The sequence below is a fragment of the Hyposmocoma kahamanoa genome, unplaced genomic scaffold (genome assembly GCF_003589595.1).
Source record: "Hyposmocoma kahamanoa isolate Upper Pololo Valley unplaced genomic scaffold, ASM358959v1 64, whole genome shotgun sequence".
Taxonomy (NCBI): domain Eukaryota; kingdom Metazoa; phylum Arthropoda; class Insecta; order Lepidoptera; family Cosmopterigidae; genus Hyposmocoma; species Hyposmocoma kahamanoa.
In genome coordinates this window covers 5882983-5903411 of record NW_020653852.1, presented here as the reverse complement: position 1 = coordinate 5903411, position 20429 = coordinate 5882983, and the positions used below count along the sequence as shown (strand labels likewise).

The window sequence follows — 20429 nt, the reverse complement described above, 5'->3', positions numbered from 1 at the left end:
GAGATTAGCATGACATTGGTACTTGTAGACATTGAGAGAGTCATGAAATATCAGTATAAATTTTTTGCCAGAGTAAAACAAAAGATTGTTTTGAGTAAACAATTTTGTATTACAATCATATAACAACAACAAAAGAAACCTTCTTATACATAATTGTAATATATAATGTATCTTAATCATGATATTCTATGAACATAACTAAAATTGTTATTGATTTGAATGACTATTCAAAATGCTTCTAGCAAAATGATTTTCATTTGTAATGTGTTTGTTATAGAAAGTCGCAAATGTCTTTGACTTATCTGTCCAACCGGCAGTTTTCTAATTTATGTGCCTTGGCCGTAGCGGCATGCCTAGTGCTATGAGCGAAGAGTATACTAACATCAATGCCGCTTAGTTGTAAGATGTCCTTGACCCATCGACTCAATGTTTGAGACGTAACCATATGATGCGGTCTTTTTAAACTAATAAAAAGAGATGTATGATTATCGCGGATATCTTTCGTCTTTTCTATATACGTATTTAAAACTCTTGCGGGACAAATTTGGGATCTATCTACATAATAGGCATTGACCAGGAATTATTGGTTTGAACCAATTCGAGAGATTTTAACTAAATCTGGAATACTGACAAAAATGTCACTTGGCGTTGATCTTATATAGTCGATTTTTATATTTGAGAAGGTCTGCATCCTGTGTGCAGTAACCAACACAAAAAGGGAAACTAATTTCTTAGAAATTTGTTCTAGTGACAAGACCTCATCCGGATACCATTTTTCTAAAAAATCTAAAATTTTGGAAGGGTCCCAAGTAGTACTACTATTCTGTCATCTGTACCTACCTGGTTACCCAGAGTCAGAGACAAAGCTGATCTACATGTATTCAGAGTACTGTAACTTACCCAACATGGAAAAGATCGGTTAAAAATTCGATTATGTTACAAATAGAAGAATCATACAAATCAATGTTACGTATCTGACAACATTGGAACAATTTCTTTAATCTAGAGTCATATTGTTTCGATGAGTTTTCCGAAAGTGAAGCAATCATGATGTCTGTTGAGGCAGTTGGGACTCCCTTGTTTAACAGTAATACTCCTGCAACCAGGGTAAGATGCTGGTGGAAGTTGCGATTGCTGGAATGAGATAATTTGTTACTTGGTTCGAATACCAAGGGAACGCACACCAACAGTTTGTTAAACATGGGATACCATGGCTGCGTCGGCCATAGGGGCACGACCGCTATGCCTGTAGCTTTGTCAAACATTATTTTTCGCAACATCTTAGTGATAATCGAAATTGGTGGAAAACCATAAAAGTAGAAATTTGACCAAGAGATAGTGAACGCATTAATGGCGTACGCATCAGGGTCCCTGTGCCAGGAAATGTATTTACTGCATTTCTTATTAATTCTACTAGCGAAAATATCTGTTCGTGGCATTCCAAATTGTCTAACTATTTTCTGATAGACATCATCACAGATCTCCTATTCTATATCAGGATGCACACGTCTTGATTCTGCATCGACCACATCATTATCAACAGAACTGATGTATGATGCGAAAACAAATATTTTTCGCGATTCACACCACCGCCATAACTCTCTGGTTATCTGTGTCAAGTTAGGAAACTGCACGCCTCCCATACGGTTTATATACGAGATCGCAGTGGTATTGTCAATTCTTAGTAAAATTTGACAATCAAAAAGCTTCCTGCTGAAAGATTTGAGGCCACAGAAGGCAGCGAGGATTTCCAGGTAATTAATGTGACATGTAATTTCTCCACAAGCCGCCCCCCACCCCGTAGTTGAGGCATCTGTGAAAATTTCCAAGTGATAGATCTCATCTTTTATCCTATTGACTGAGTGATCGATCAATCTGACGCACCAATTAAAATCCGGTTTTAGATATTGTGGAATATCCATAAGTTAGTTTTAATTTTGGTCGTCTTTTAAAATAAAAAAATTACATCCTTCAAATTGTTTTGTGTAAAGCCAGGCCTATTCGAATGCCGGGCAAGCGGATACAAGCAGGCCCATTAATCTTGCAAAGTCTCTAACTGTACATTATTTTAAGTAATTCCACTTTGTTAATTCATGCTTTATTTTATAAATTTTTTCAGATGGTAGTGATACTTGGAAATTTTCAGAATCAATCGTAAATCCTAGGAACGTACAAGATGTATCAGGTGTGGTACAACTTTTTTGTTCGTTTATTATGTAACCTAAGGAAGTCAACAAATTTTTAGTACTTGTGATATTTTCAATACACTCTCTGTACGACTAGGCTATTAAAAAAGCGAAGGTACTTTCTGGAATTTTCATGAATTTTTACCAGGAGGTAAACATCTTTAATGTCTACAGTAGACATGAAACAACCCTTCGATACAAATTTTATGGCCGTTCTGAGATTTTCTAGTTTGAAATGAGAAGTTTTTATAACTTATTAAGTTCCTTTAGATTAAGTAAAAACCTTGATTTTCCATCGGATTTTGGTATCAAAAAATCTTGGACAAAAACTGACCACAGCAATGATCACATTTAGATATGGCTCCAATGGATAAACGGCGATTTATGGTTTCCTTGTATTGCTCTCGTCAGAAGAATAATCATTCTGATTTATAAAGGAGGGTCGTTCTGTAACACGGGAGACGAAAACTTTATTTCGTAGCCATCTATCCACGAGTGCACCGCAGAATCTGTCGTGATCCGGGCTCACCGGTGTGAAAATAGCGTTGAAACTTGTGGAATTCTTTGAAGTCGCCTTCTTCGCCGGGGTAGGCTTAAGGTCCCTGAACTGGTCTTTTGAATCGCCTTAGCGGCTTTTAAAGTTTCCGATAGGTTTTTTCCGAACAGGAACTTGTCGATCTTTGTGTCTTTCATCTGTTCTTTCATTTCTTTCTTCACGCCGCTGAGAATGAATCCTCGTCTAGTTAACGACTCTTTGTACTGGCAATCGCAAACGATACGTGCCGCATCCATCAGTAGCTTTAGCATGGTATTGTCTCTCGTTCGCTGAGAGAAGAGACGAGTGATGGCCTCGTCCAAGGCGAAGATGGTGGAGGAAGTCTGCTTCTGTTTCGATTCCATCGCCTTGAGTCGTTTGAGAACCATTTCCGATTCAAATCCGGGGCGTCGATTTTAGTACAGTTTCCAGGAATCAAATACCGGTCCGAAAGCTCTTTTATAGTCTCCTTGGACAGGCCGTTCGTGGCGATATGTTCGAAACGAGTCGCTATGTCCTTTTGAATGTCTTTGCCGTTGGGCCTAGCTAGCGAAGGCTCCTCGCCCAGAATTTAAAGCACGCTTTCATCGAACTCCAGTTCGTGCGGCGGCGACGCCTCGCTTGGGCCCGTTTCGAGCGGGATAGAGGCTAGTTCTGAGGCGGTTTCGCAAGACCCTCCATCCGGAAAGCGCGTTTGATTTGGTGAATGTAGTTAACAATCGACGTAAACGTGAAGCAAAATAAGATAGAAAGAAAGTACTGTATCTTAAAACGTTTTGTTTTACATGAATTTTGTGTTGTAACACCGCAAACCCAGCCAGAGCAACCGAGGAGCCTACCAATCATCACCGTTACTACGGGTAAGTATAACTCGGTAGTTGTTACACCGCAAACCCAACAGTGAAAAGCTCGAAAAAACGCCGTTTACGATGACGGAGACGATGATGCACTTGATGAACTCACTGTTACTCGTTTTTTGCGTTTTCCGCGTAACACCTTTCTTTCTAGTTCTTTTAATCTTTCGATTTAAACTTAAAAGTTCACTTTCTGGATTTATCTTTCTTTTTCTAGATGATTTAAGCATTTTTTGGAAGAAAAAAAAACAATCGTCCAAATTCAAAGTTAATTCAATTCAAAGTTAATTCAGTGTGAAGTAGCCGAACACTGAACAGCGAATGAAACCAAATAGATCACCAAGCGAGGGCTGGAGTGCGCATTGTAATTTACAAATTTTGTATTTTAATTTCTTTTTACTCTCAACTTAGTGTAGGTAGTGGACGCACGTATGCGTTACTACAAGTACCAATCTCATGCTAATCTCGAAGGACGAAGCGCGAGTATAATTAAACATCAGATTTTCAAAAATGTTTGGTTAAGTTATCTAGAATAGATTAACCAGTTGCTCAATTTAGTTGTAGATCCGTTAAATAATACTAAATAAACAACAATTTAGATTTAACTTAAGCAAACACGATCTCTTTTCTCAAATTTAAATTTTGTAACGATTTTTTTTTTAACGAACTTTAAACATGTGGTATAATATATAATTGTACCTGATGCTTTTTCTAAAATCATAAGCTACATATGTGAGTACAGGAATAGTAATAGACTGTGGAATTTATCTTTCTGTTATCTAATCTTAATTTAAAAAATCGTAATAATCTTCTATGCAGATGATATCTCAACTTTTCATAGTAGCTGGAATGTTTTTGGACTAAATGAAACAGGCTTTAATGGCGTAGGTCACTCGTTTGTCTCTATCAAAAATTTGGCACTATGACTGCATTTTCTCATACGATATAGTTTCGTGGGGTAACGCGGCACCGATTCACATGCTTGTATTGGAAAGAGCATACCGCGTGATTCTAAAGTATCTGACTTTTTAGGCACCACACGTATCCTCTATATTCACAATACAGAGTAGTTTTAACTATTCGACACATATACCTTCTGGCTCTGATTCTTAAACACTGGCCCTTGATTGGATTTCACACAGATCTTCCAATGGATTTAAAGATTTCAAGAGGCATTCAATGTAATTGCTGCAAGGATTTCTTTTAGGAAGAACTTCTGTTGTTACCTAGGTGGAAAGCTATACAATTATGAGAATAAATTTTCCCATACTCGCACAGAGAATGTAATTATAATCTTATACTTTTATCAAAGAGCGACATGAAAACAGAACATGTAATTTCATATTCCTATTTGCATCAATGTTAATATCTTAAACACATACCATGCCCACAGGACATACGCATGCACTCTTCAATTCATACCTAGCTAAATTATGTATAAAGTTATAGTCTGTGTGCTGTTGCTATCTAGTTTGGACACCAGTCTTCCCTAAGCATCTACATAGATATTAGTTTGGTCCTTGTACATGAATAAAAGGTATTACATAAATATTATTATTATATGGCTTTGTTAAATCGTTTATTAGAATTATTATTACCATATTTTTCTTTTCTCAGAAATGATGACGATAAATGAATCCAAGAATATTATTACAAATGGAAAATACCTTTCATTTACATTTACATTACATTTATAGTATAGGTAGTGCATAGGTAGAAACTAAGTTTGTTCTACACCCACCTGGCTGTTGACCTGGTTGTAGCCTAATAACAGTTTTATTGTAAATTTTGATCTTCTGACCTTTACTTGGGGTTATAAAATCATAAACAGTCATATCTTATCATTATCGCCTCGGTTTTAAAGTTCGATAAACTGATTCTAATCTAAATAAGAAACACTACATACCTCCTCCCCATCAGAGAAGCTGTAGTTATAGTGATCCTTGGCTCGAGCTTTGACTTTGTCGGCGAAGTCATCAAATTTGTCACCCGTGGGTAACTTTAAAGACACCCTTAGAAGCGCCTCGTAAGCTGCGCGCGCCGCCGCGTCGTGCTCGTCACCTGCAGCCCATCCTGTCTCGCCCCAGTATCCGCCCTGGATTGTGTAAAAAAGAAAAATTATGTTAATAGGTAGCTTATTTTTTAATATTGAGTTCTTACGTTTTTGCGATTGTTACCCATAGGAAATGAAACTATTTTTCCGGATTTAAATCGCATATATTTGTTTCTTCAAACAAACCAACGTTTCGGGTCCTTTACGGGTCCCGTGGTCACGGTTGACTGAGGTGGTAAAGTGATGGTAGACTGATGACTTGATCGGTTGATTTGTATTTACCCACTTTTCGCTAACCAATTTCAATACAACTTGGCAAATAGGTGTAATTCCACAAACTTTTGCAGTCGGTTTTTTTATAAAAATGTTATAGGTCCCTTTTTTATGACACCAAGTGACGGGACCAGCAAGTCGAGCGCCTGATGGTAAGCGACACGCCTGTCTATAACAGTTGCAGTGCCACCCAGAGCTTTAAATCGCAAAGATCTGAGGGGCACTGTCACTGCGCCCGTCACCCTGAGATATAAGTTGAAAAGTCCTATGTGCCTGTAATTTCACCAGTACCCTTATCCTTCAAAACCGGAGCGCAAAATTGCTCACATTACTGCTTGTTTTTTTAAACACCTGCAAAATATCGTAGCCTTGATAGGTATAATAAAACCACATGTTGCTTATATCACAAGAAATAATACATACATGAAACAAATTATGTATGGTATGTGACATTTTATAGCTCTCTTGTTTTTAAACATAAAAAATTTTCGACAAAATTGTTTCATAGAATCTTTAACCCGCAGTCCCGAAAAATTATCATTGTGCAGATATGGCCTTATTACACTAGGGGTGAGATATGTGCCACGTCGATTTAACGCCGCTCACGCCGCCGGTCGGAAAACCAACAGACGTCGCCAAATATTTTACGATCGTCGCACATGCCCGATACATAACGAGATTAACTCTGGTGCCACTCATAGAGCGGAAACGTCCTGAATGACACATTATTACACGAGGTAATAATTGCCAACTCACTACGAAGAAGAATAGATAGACTTTCCTCGTGTAATAGTTTGGTATCATATTTTATATATACAAATTCGCGTAATTAATACTTCTGTGCACAAATAAATAGGTACATATTACCATATTACGTAAACAAGTGATTAGCATCGTCGATTTCGGTTGCTGACCAAGCGTGCTGGCCACAGGCCTCCTGTAACTCGGGCTGTAGTTCCCACACGAGCCCAATGCGGATTGGGAACATCACACACATATGTTTGTGCAAGACCGGATTCGAACCCACACCGTCTGCTTAAGAAGCGGTAGGTCAAACCATTAGCTAATAAAATAAGAGAAGTATTTATAGTGTTTTTTTTGTTGCGACAGTATGGGGATATCCGAAATCATAGAAGATACAAGGAAACTGTGTTAGGAACCATTATTGTTTTGTGAAAACAATTTTGACAAAGTCAATTTTTTGGTCAAGCGTGAGATGTTCATAAAAATTAAAACAATTTATCAAATTTTGTTTAGTGCTGATCGCCTCAGTTTCATGGGGTGATATTTTCATTGTATGACCAAAAAAATCGGGACAGAAGAAGTTGGTCCATTTTCATAAATTGTTTTTCATAGAAAATTAATCAAATTAACTAATTTTTTAAATGCTAATAGATTCAGTTTCTTATTAAGATAATTTCATTGTATCGGAAGAAAGAAATTGGGACAAGAGAAGTTGGACAAACTTAATGGTTCATAAAACAGTTTCCTTGCATCATCTATGATTTTGAATTTCCCCATACCATCCCATTAAAAAAAACCCTGTATAAAGGTATCTCCATAGATCACAGGTAACTCCGTACAAAGTAACAGCGCGACTTGTATGTGTGCACGACCGCTGCGCGCCATGTACGATCTCTCACATTCGCATAATAATAAATGGCGCGTCGGAACGACCAGTGTCATGCAACGCGAGAATATGCGAATATATGTGTCCGTACACGACACGTGGCGGGCGCGCACACATACAAGCCACGCTGCTACGTTTGTATGAAGCTACCATACTTGTCATATTATAATACTATTTAATTAGGCTACCACGGAATTTTTTTACGGAAATCCATATAATAAAAATGGGAAATTATTAGCTACTATAATATTTTCACACCCCGCATAAAATTAATAAAATAAATAACACAATTATTGTGTTAACAATAGTGCAAGGAAAGAGCTTATGAAAGACAACAGAAAACCGAACGTTTATGCATCTGATACGTCACGACAATTTTCTTAAAAACTTCATAGAAGGAAAGAGAGGCCGAGGCGAGCAAGACGAAGTATCAGGAAATCAAAGTTGCACAGCTGAAGCAGAGACGGATGGCGATAAGAAGAGAAGAAATAACACAAGCGCAACTACAGTCATAAACACCACCACAAAAAAATGTACCGCACAGGTGTTTCACCTCTTTACGATGAGTTATCAGGAGTTGCTGATTGTTGAAGAATCAATAACTTTTCCTGGTTTTTGCTTTCGTGCTCATACTACTCTGTACGCACCCCTATGAGCACCAGAGCAAATATTCTAGTTTGATAGTGGTTATTTGGCACTATTATTATTATTATCAACATTACTTAGTAATAAGAGCTGTCACACGCTGCGATTTTTAGCAGCGCATTTGTAGTGCATTTGTAGCGAGTCAGTTGTAATGCAACATCGATGCAGTCGCTAATTATCTAGCTTTACACAGACGCGACGAGAGCAGAGACGACTTTAGCAGCGATACATTCGCGATCGAGCGTATAAGTCGCTCGTGTTGTGATGCAATCGCACGTTACAGAGGCGCGTTTATATCGCTGCTAAATGTCGTTCTATAATATTAAAAAATCACCGGCAAAACAGTATTATGAAATATTTATGTCAATCTAAATGTAATGCAGTCCCATTTTTCGTAAATGAAGACTTTTATTGTTACTATTAATATATTTTAATTTATTTGTAATTTCCTTTTAAATAAAAGTTATTTAGTTAGTTTAACTGCCTCTGTGGCCAAACGGTTACCATGCTGGACTGTCACGCAGAGGTGACGGGTTCGATTCCCGGGACCGAGGAAAATATTTGTATGGCCTACATTTATTTTTCTCGTGAATTTAGGAGTAATTTGTGGTTGTCCATGGCACCCGCGATACAGGGTTTCCCTAGGTGCGGGGCTATGAGTGTGTGTGTTATTTAATAATTTACATAGAAGTTACCATAGATTAAATGAGATTTAAAGCATCTTTATAAGTTTATAATAAACCACGTGTGAAGCATTGAACGAAAAAAAATGTTAGAAGAATTTAGTAATAAATTGTAAATATATAAATTAAGGTAAAATAAGGTATGGTACGGTAACCCGTGTAATAATAATGAATCTCAGTCGGCCGTGATTATGGGACCTGTAAAGAATCCGAAGCGTTGGTTTGTTTAAAAAATAATAATATGCGCGAAAAAATAGTTTTATGTCCAAAGAAAATTATAATGTTTGTTTCTTGTCCTGGGTCACTTTCCACTTTGCTTCGGAAATATAAAAAGAGGATATCGTTGCGAACAAAGCCTTTAATCACGAACTGGTGATTAATGTAGCTCGTTCCCAACAAGGGTTAACACAATTTTGTTTACCTGCTGGCAATCCCAGAGGATATATGATTTACCGTTAAATATTTCAAGTCGACTCTGAATAATTTTGTAATTGTGGAATGAATGTGGAAATTACTGGAAATTAGTTATAACATCAATCGGGAAGAGCCTAAGCACGTGTATTTTCTTCAGCAAAATGTGGCATTTGTATCAATTCAAATGCGCTCACAAATCAACACAAACGTGCGCAAGAAGCGCGTTCGAAATTCGTCTGTATATACAGGGTGGAAATTTGTAATGCCACTTGGAAGGAAAGTACGTTAAATACTGGAGATAGAAATTTTTATTTAAAGGAAACATTCCTTTATTTTTAAAAAGAAATAATACTGCATTCAAAGATTTTCCAAAAATTGCTAGCGAACCCGCTAAAATCTTTAAAAAATGCACCCTGTACTTTTATTAAATCAATCGATAGGGTCAATTACGAGGATATTATCCATTTGAAAATGGATTGTCTTTTGTTATTTCCATTTGATTGTTTTTATGGTTTTTACCAATGACTTACAATTATATGGACGTCGGGTCCGCGCTAAAAAGTGTCCGAACTTATAGGGCGTTAAAATCGTATACAGAGCTTCATTCACGCTTTAGTCTTCGTTTATTTGGCTGACAGCGCGCTTGTCAATGCCGTTTTGTGTAGTAAAACCTTGTAAAAATTACTCAACTAAAGTGAAAAAACAGGATGGTGTATCATATTTTCAGTAAGTACTACATTGTGTTATCATAGTTATCATTTAAAAGTGTTATTTTATGCACTAGTATATATAGTATTTAATTTATATTTAAATTAATCGTATATATAAATTACAAAATCAAACAAAATAATCAAATAGCTAAGTGTCTCTTTCCGACTCATAGCTTGCGTAAAAGACTGAACGAGACCCAACACGTCAATTTCAATTGTTTCAAACACAAGCGTTTGAAATATTTAGAACAAAAATTTCATAGAGTCGCTTTGATGCTAATGTTATTATTAAAATATTTTTTAATACATGTTAGTAATACTTTCAAATATTATAATAATTTCTTATGGCATGGCATACCAAATGTATTTATTTCAGTTTTCCTCGAGATCCTATATTTTGCTCACTACGGAGAAATATAATAGCTGAATCGCGACGAGAAGAACATTTTATACCGAAAATATACAAATTTGTTTGCTCGTCTCATTTCAGACAATCGGATAGGTACATAACCAGCAAAGGCTTACAAAAATTAAAAAAAAAACGATAAGAATTTATTTTTGGTGCCTAGGCATTATATTAAATTTTATTAAATTTATATTAAAGCTTTGGTATGTGATTACATCAATGAGTGAACTGTGCATAGAAAGGAGATAATACAGGAATTTATCCAGTAAACATAGCTTGAACTTAAGCAGAAAGTGACAAGTATTAACAGAGAACATCTTACACCGCCAAAATGCATTAAAAATCAAAAGTTGGATAAATGACAAAATGTACCAACTTAAGAAACAAAGAAGGTAATTGAAGCAGACTGATACTGCAAATTAAATAGGATTTTTTTTAAATTTAAACAATTTGTGGCTTTCACATGCAAACAATGCATAATAATACAAATAGTACAACCTTGATAGCCTAACGGTTTGCACTGTGGGCACTGGATGAGAAGTTCCCGGGTTCGATACCGGTAGGATCAATTTAACAAATTAACTTTTCTAAATGGTTCTGGTCTTGGTATTCTATTGTAAGACAATTACCTGGTCTGAAACTAGGGAACTCTCTGTACATACTCCCCATGAGTATCAGAGCAACATAATCCCAGAGCAGAACCAATTTACAAAAGTTCATTTCCCAAATTGGTTCTACCGGGAATCGAACCTGGGACCAAGAACGATGGAATTTATTTCGGGGTACAACTCAGAACACCCAGGCCAAAACAACTTTCGAAAACTTAGGTTTTCGCGATTGTTACACATAGGAAATGAAACTATTTTTCCGGATTTAAATCCCAGGTCCCATGTGCATTCAGTCAACCGTGACCATGGGACCTGTAAAGGGCCCGAAACGTCGGTTTGTTTGAAAAAACAAATATACGCGATTTAAATCCGGAAAAATAGTTTCATTTCCTAACTTTCGAAAAGTTCACATTTAGTTTTATAGTTGATTGAGCTGATTTTATACGGTTGTTCAAAAAATTCTCGAATAACTCGAGAAATCGGGTACGAGAATTCTCGAAGCTAAAGAAATAAAAATCAGACATCCTAGCTCATAATGAATGGCATTGTATAAAATTCAACATTTACATATAAAATTTATTTATAAATAATAAAGGCTACTCCATTATACCTGTGTTCAAGTACTTTTCACTAGAAGCACATATGGTGCATTTTGGTAAGTTTCCAGTAGAAGCTGAATACTACATTACGTTTAAATAGGTTGACTTGGAACATTTTTTTCGTAATTTTTGTATTAAGTATTAAGTACTGATTTTAACTGCCTCTGTGGCCGAACGGTTACCATGCCGGACTGCCACGCAGAGGTCCCAGGTTCGATTCCCGGGCCGGGAGAAATATTTGTATGACCTACATTTATTTCTCTCGTGAGTTTGGGTGTAATTTGTGATTGTCTATGTGTGTGTCCATGGCACCCGCGACACAGGGTTCCCCTAGTGCGGGGCTATGTTGAGTGTGTGTGCGTTTCCTATTTGAATTCCTATTTGAACTGATAGTTTTCCTATAAATAAATAAATTTCATATTTGTCTCGTCGTAAAAATGGCATATCAACATTGACTTACAATTATATGGACGTCGGGTCCGCGCTAAAAAGTGTCCGAACTTATAGGGCGTTAAAATCGTATACAGAGCGTCATTCACGCTTTAGTCTTCGTTTGTTCGACTAACAGCGAAGCAAGCAAAATTAGACAGTACTGCGATGACATTACAATTTAAATTCAACGTGTTAGCTTTTTCATATTCCTTTACATGTCACTACGTTTAAATAGGTTGACTTGGGACATTTTTTTCGTGGTTTTTGTATTAGACTCGTCGTCCATTTATTTGTAAGTCAATGCATATCAAGAACAATTTGATTTAATGGAAGCCTATTTTTTAAATAACAAAAATGTGAATTTAGCTCTGCGGTGGTATGAAGAGAGATATTGAGATCGACAAGCACCAACTCGATTCGTTCTGAAAAGAATGGTAAATAATTTAAAAAATACGGGTAGCTACGTGTTAAATTTTTTTTGTGGGGAAATGTTAAAAATCAAATTTCCCTTAATCCTATGCGAGTGTAAACGAGTTGAAGGCTGAGGTTCAGAATACGATTTGTAATACAATTCATCACAACACGTTATTAAAAGTTACTCAAAATGAATTCGTTAAAAGATTAGATTTGTGTATCCAAGAAAATGGAGCTCATTTCGAGCAACTAATTAGTTAGATTACCATGTTTTTCGTTTTATTAAAATACGTTATAAACAAAACCACGAAATCTGGTTTTATTTTTCCATTTAATTAACCAATTTTGTGAGCGAGATTTTATTCTTACAATTAACCCTATCGATCGATGCAATAAAAGTGCAGGGTGCATTTTTTTCAGATTAAAGCGGGTTCGACTCCCGCGTGTTGCTAGAATTCGAAAATATATGAATGCAATTTTATTTCTTTTAAAAAATAAAGGAATGTTTCCTTTAACTAAAAATTTCTATCTCCAGTATTTAGAGTACTTTCCCTCCAGGTGGCATTACAAATTTCCACCCGGTATATATTTTAGTTTAAGTACATTTATATAGTCATAGTAATAAAGTACTGTATAACAACAAATAAGTTGCAAGTCACAAAATTTGAAAACAAGTTATTACTTGTTTTAAAATTTTACTAATACATCAATTGTAATATTAATAATAATTCATTAAATCGATTCAACAACACTAACGTTGCAAAATGTAAATGAAAAACGTAAATGACGTTGCAAAATTGAGGATGGGCGCGTGCTCACGCCTCTGGGCCATAAGGCGCCTTTACCCATGTATGTCTACGACTAAATCTAGTTTGAACTTGTGGTTGTCTACGTGTGTGTCCATAGCACCCGCTATACAGGATTTCTCCAGTGCGTGTATGTGTTAGTAATTGTTTATTTATTATTTAATCGCATTAACGCGCGTCAAAATACACCGTATGCAATTTTAATTATGTAAAAATCCTTCAAATATTTGTTCATCTAGTCATCCAATAAATTGATAATTTAAACAGTCTATATTATAACGTATTTAGGTACGCCCTATTACACAAACAAATATGCTCGATACACAAACGTTAAACTAAGCCATGTTAAGCTCCATTACGCAATATACTGTCAGTTATGATTGCGTAAAGCAAACTACGATATTATAGCTAATAACGCATTCAATTTTAAGATCTTTACTGTTTACAAAACGGGCTTTGGTTAATAATTTCACCAAGTATCACATGTATTATAGTAAATGTAATGTTATTTCGCATGACTTCAACTTCATTGAATTTTTATAACTTTTGTGCCTAATCTTTACTCAACTACATTGATCGTGTTACGTCGTTCGATTCAATTTTTTTTATGACATTCTAACCAATAAACTGTGAAACCATCTCCTGAAGAAAATTGGTATCCGCCTACAGACACCGTGTCAGAAAAGCTTTCAAGAAAAATAAGTAAAGAGATCGGTCCCACATAATACAACGCCTTAAGTGTATATATAAGTGATGTATATATATAGGTATAAGTATATATATATATATATATATATATATATATATACATATATATATATATAAGTATATATTATATTAGTATATATATATTATATAAGTATATATATATATATATATATATACTTATATACTTATATACCTGTAGACATAAAACTCACACTCCCATTCGTAACGTTGTTGGTTTGCTTGCGTTTTTCTTCTATCATGAAGTTCAATTTCTATTGTTTATTGCATATCACATTCCAAATTTATGGTGGAACATTCATTCATGGTATACATATGACGCCCTGCAAGGACACAGCAACGTCAGAGTTTATAAATCACACTATTTAATTATATTAAATTATTACATTACAATATATCACAATATAAAATTATTATATCACATTGTATTATTCTTCATTAGTATTGGAAAATATACAATAAACAATATATTCATTTTATTTGTTAATGAGAGATGTCGAAGATTTTTTTGTAAAATTGTTATTTTTTCATCATTTTTTTCGTCAAAAATTCGTTTAAATCGTAATTACATTTATTAATAAGGAATGATTTTATTTGTTTGCTGATATATGTTTGTGGGTCATTCTACCAACGAGCGAAATAAAAAAAATTAAAAATTATAATCATAATTTCTTTCATTGTTTGGGTTTATTTATGCAGAAATATGTAATAAAGTAATAAAAAATGCTGACAGAGTTTAATAGAATCAATTTTAAGAGAAAACTTCATTTTTTAGTTTTTACTACTAGACAGGAGTGACTATGAAATCGACAGAAATTAACATAATTTACCTGACTATTTTATCGTATTTAAATTATTGAATAAAATCAACTCTAAACAAAACAAACTTAAAAATCCAGTTTCTTTTTCCTCATGGAAATTTAAAAATTATAAAATTACTCGTAATAAAAAATTAATAAAACTTGTCGACAGAAGATACGTACACTTCTGTCGATTTATTTAAATAATAGCTTCATCAGATGATGACACCAACTATAACCATGATTGCAAAGTGCTTCAACAATGTAGGACAATTATTTCCTTAATTATTTTCTGCTGAAAAAATAGCAATTCCATTTTCATCATCCTTGGCATCAACTCCAAATCAAAAAGCAGGACAATCATGAACCTTTCGGTGTAATGTTGACATTTTATTGTAACGGTTGTGATAGTGCGTCATCATTGCTATCTGATTCAGTATAAGTAATAGAATTCTAGAGTCTTGAATTTTGATTCAACGATTTGAGATGGAAATGTCGATGGTGAATTAGGGCCGAGTTGGCAAGTTTGACTGGGTTTGGGTGAAACATGGATGTTTCATCAGATTCTGGAGATTTTGGTTCTTAAACCTCAGTTACTCTAACATCTTCCACTTTGTAGTTTAAAGGCATGATAAAGTTCTCATGATGAGAATAGATTACATCATGTGTGCAAACAGGGCAGTACAATTTTGCGAATGTCGTAAGTCACGGTTCCGGATTGATTTTATTCCATGTTAGAAATAATTATTATCTTCTTTGAACCTTTTATGAAGACTTATTTTGTCGCCTAAAAGTCTTACTTGTTTCTTTTTTTTGTGATTAGTTTTTTTTTCATTTAATCGAAGTTAAGCGGCTAACGTCTTCTTGAATCTTCACTTATATTATTGCATCCTCTTTGTTCTCAGTGGGTACTCTTATAACGGTTCTCCCAATCCGAATGTAGGGATTCTTCATCTCAAATCATTGACTTACAAATAAATGGACGACGGATCTAATACAAAAACCACGAAAAAAATGTCCCAAGTTAACCTATTTAAACGTAGTGACATGTAAAGGAATATGAAAAAGCTAAAACGTTAGATTTAAATTGTAATGTCATCGCAGTACTGTCTAATTTTACTTGCTTCGCTGTCAGTCGAACAAACGAAGACTAGAGCGTGAATGACGCTCTGTATACGATTTTAACGCCCTATAAGTTCGGACACTTTTTAGCGCAGACCCGACGTCCATATAATTGTAAGTCAATGTCTCAAATACATATTTTAGCTCTATTTCTCCTTCTATTTTTAAAAGCAAAGAAGGGGGTGCTTCTTTAATTAATCTTAATTCAGTTTCTTTCAGCTGTTTCATCTCAGTACAATGTTTTTGAGTGGTATTCTTGCCTTTGCTTTTTGCTTATGATCTCGGGACCTATAAAGAGCCCAAAATGTTGGTTTTTCTTAAAAAAAAAACAAATATGTGTGTAAAAAATAACAAATGTGATTTCGATCCGAAAAAATAGTTTAATTGCGAATTTGGTTATTTTCTATTCTCGTATGATCCTTAATCCTCTTTACTAAAACAGTTTTTTTTTCTTTTTGCAATTTCTCCGACTTTTTATCTTCTTTCATCCAATATAGCTTGTTAATTTCATTATGTTTTTCTTTATCCGTTCCCTTTATTGGGTTTTCAGCATTCCTTCTGATAACTTCTTTTTTGGCATTTAAAAATACTGTTTTTACAGTTAATCAAAAACATGCCAATTTAATTAATATAAAAATAGCTTAGTATGTTAATTACTAACTAGGTTAGAGGATATAATGGATAATAATTTATAGATGATCACTTCTGTCGACAAGCTTGTTAAAAAATACAGTTGATAAAATATTTAAAAAGCAGCGAAAATTTAACAATACGGTAGTATCAAAATCACTAAATAGAAAAAATACATATAATAAGCAATAATCTATAAAATAATAAATTCTGTCGACTGTTGTCATTTCTGTTGATAAATATATCGACCGGCGTGACAAGGAGAGAAGTGACAAAATATAACTGACGCAAAATATAAACTGTACATTTGAAGTCACATTTAGTTGGATTTATTCTGAACGTTAAAATAATCTATATATAAATCTTCTTCAAAGTCCAAGGTGTACAGGTTTTGAAATTGATGCTGGCCGTATATTTCACTTTGAGAAGTGACACGTTAGGTTATACACATTTGTGGAACCTCTTTTCAATTAAGAACCACAGCAAAACTATAGTTCAAAACGAAATTTTTTGTTGATATATTAAAAGATAATATTTAGAATAGCCATTATGAGCCAAAAAACTTTACCAAGTATGAATATTTAAATTCTGCGGGTTAAAGTGAAGTGAAGTGAAGACAATAGTGACTACATTTTTATAACGCTAGTAGAATGGTCTGTCATTTCTTTACCTGACGTTCTAATTTTTTTAAATTTCATATTTGAACAATTTCAAGCTTGAAATAACTTTCTTTCAACTGGTTACAAAACATATAGGAAATGAAACTATTTTTCCGGATTTAAATCGCGTATATTTGTTTTTTCAAACAAACCGACGTTTCGGGCCCTTTACAGGTCCCATGGTCACGGTTGACTTGATGACACGGTTTGTTTGAAAAAACAAATATACGCGATTTAAATCCGGAAAAATAGTTTCATTTCCTATGTGTAACAATCGCGAAAACCTAAGAACTCGATATACAAAACATATACTTTATTTTTTGAGCATGGGCAAACTTGATGACATTACTGGCGAACAGTCGACAGCATATAATAATTTTAATAAGGCGTGGGGGCCAGACGTAACTAATTTATTTTTGGAGATAGGTGATCTTAGCTTGTTTAAGTTTCTGTTATTTCTTTTGTCATTCGTTAGATATGAATAAAATTGTGCGTGCTTCCTAACGAATTTACATGAGTCGCGATCGCAGAGAGAATGTTTAATACATCAACAGAATAAATAAAAATCCTTCCCACACACAAGTTGAGATATATAAAGTCTGTATGTATACTCTTTCTATTTACACAATACTGTCAAATCAAATGCAGAACACAACGGAATGAATATGCCATCGTATGTAGAGCAACGCGAAGCTTCTCGGAAATGTTGTTCCAATTTCTTTTACTCGTGTATTGCAATTGTAACTCGTACACACTCAACGTTGTAACGTAAAAAACGGAAATTAATGGAACGAAACGGATTTTCTGTTCTGCATACATTGAATAAAAATAATATTTAGTCTTTTTTTAATGCACTTTTATTAGTAGTAAAGCTCCTTGTGAAAGAATTCGTCCAGGGAAGTACTGCCCCACCTTACCTATTTCTGCCGACAAGCAGTAAGTGAACATAACAGCATTTCGGTTTCGAAGGGTAAGGGTGCTGGTGAAATTACAGGCACATGGGACTTGTCGACCTATGTCTCAGGGTGTCGGGCTCAGTGGCAGTGCCCCTCAGATCTTTGTGATTAAAGCTTCTGAGTGGCACTGCAATTGTTAAGGACAGGCGCGTCGCTTACCACCAGGAACTATTATTTAAAAAAACGATCGCACCCTTGGTGGAATAAGGGCACATCTGCAAAATTACAACTTTTCTGGGGAGAGAGAGTGGTTCAAAGATTCTACGAATTAAGTTATTTAGTATCATGAAAATAAGGCACAAATAAATAAATAACGCACACACTCAACATGGCCCCACACTAGGGAAACCCTGTGTCGCGGGTGCCATGGACATATACATAAACAACTAGAAATTACACCCAAACTCACGAGATAAATAAATGTAGGCCATACAAATATTTGTCCCGAGCCAAGAATCAAACCTGGGACCACCCGTTACCCACGTAACCGTTCGGCCACACAGGCAGTTTAAAATAAGCCAATAACTTTTTTATTATCTTATTTATTATTCTTAATTAGGAGTGCTATAAAATTTCAGATATGAACAATTTGTATCATATAATATAACAATGATTTTTATTCACTATCATGTTTTGATTACGACCTTGGTTGCCAACGACTTACATTAAAATAACGGGCGCTGTATGGTAAGATCATGGGTTGATTCTGAACATGGACATGGGTTGAAAATGAACTTTTCTAAATTGGTTCTGACCTGCGTGTTCTGGGAATTACCCTAAAGTGAATTCCGTTGCTCTCCACATATTACTTTTTATTATTATTTTCTTTATGTTATTACCATATTATTTAAATGTATATATTTTTTGTGAAAATGACTTAAAATACTATACTAGTTTCTTATAATTGTTATTACAAAGATCGAACACAAATAAAAACTCCATGGATCTGACAGGAATCGGGCCTTGCGCTGCGTCTCTATGCCAAACTAGTGCCACCGCTCTACCGACTACGATATAGAGGACAAACGAACAGATGAATCACTTAATGGAGGAAATCATCGCCACCTGTGGACGTTTGCAACACTAGAGGGTCTGCCTATTTGTTACCAACCTTTGAGAACTTTGTTTAATCGATTTTTAAGTAACCCCATATCATAACGCAAGTAATGTGCTCATTCCACACCTTGCAGGTACGAGGAAGGAACGAACGTGATGTTTGCGTGATTCTTGGTTGTTTATTACAATTTTTTTTTTGTCGAAACAATCTGAAATGACTTTGGTTGATTCCGCATTACAGTGAAAGTGTTCAATCAATCACTTTAGAAAAAATATATAGTAAAATTGAGGATGTATACGGTGTGAAAACACGATTCATATAAATTTTTACGATAGAAAAAAACACAAAATTACCTCGAAATAACGCTGTATTCAATAGGTACTTTACATGTACCAATGATTATTTTATATCAACTGAACTGAATAGAACACGTATAGTATACGATATACATTTTTGTATGTAGAAACTAGTAGGTCAATGGTAGAAACATAAATTCTGAAATAAGCAAAATGAACCGTATTAGTACGAGGAAAGTTCGAATTCGAACTTAGGTAGTATTGACTCATAATAGAAGTTGATCGCATTTAGAGTAGATTTTCGATGCAAACCTATATAATATAAATTAGGTTCTTAGGGCACACAACAACACACACACACACACACACACACACACACACACACAACTATTTCTTAATTAAATAATTAATTGCTGCCACATTCTTAACATTAGAGCTCAAGCGAGTAGATATAATACGAAGTTTCTAGTTGTAGCTAGAGTAGGTACACTTAATTTTTTTTTATTACAAGGACCCGGACCCTAACCCGGAACCAGACGCGGACCTGGACCCGGACCCGGACCCGGACCCGGACCCGGACCCGGACCCGGACCCGGACCCGGACCCGGACCCGGACCCGGACCCGGACTCGGACCCGGAACCGGACTCGGACCTGGACCTGGATCCGGACCCGGACCCGGACCCGGACCCGGACCCGGACCCGGCAGGGGCCGGTGCCCCTCAGATCTTTGTGTTTTAAAGCGCTAATCTATAGTATACTAAAATCACGATTACAATCACGTATCAATTCAAAGTGAAACTGTTTTCATCTAACAAAGTCGTCTCCCTTCATATTCCAAGTATTTCACTATTATTGTCTTTCACAATACGTTACTTGCCTTTGGTATTTTTAAATTTAACAATCAATTCTTCATAAATCATCAAATCAATTTGAA

General features: G+C 35.2%; 1 protein-coding gene across 1 annotated transcript in view; it reads right to left on the bottom strand.

The window, feature by feature from the left end:
• Positions 1-20429, bottom strand: part of LOC113230830 (atrial natriuretic peptide receptor 1-like) — an 86607-nt gene that overhangs the window by 41228 nt on the left and 24950 nt on the right. The window contains exons 5-6 of the mRNA XM_026464928.1: positions 5482-5670; positions 2716-3089 (exon numbers count right to left, since the gene is read on the bottom strand). Coding sequence (XP_026320713.1) covers positions 2716-3089; positions 5482-5670 — 563 coding nt within the window. The remainder of the gene's footprint in view (positions 1-2715; positions 3090-5481; positions 5671-20429) is intronic.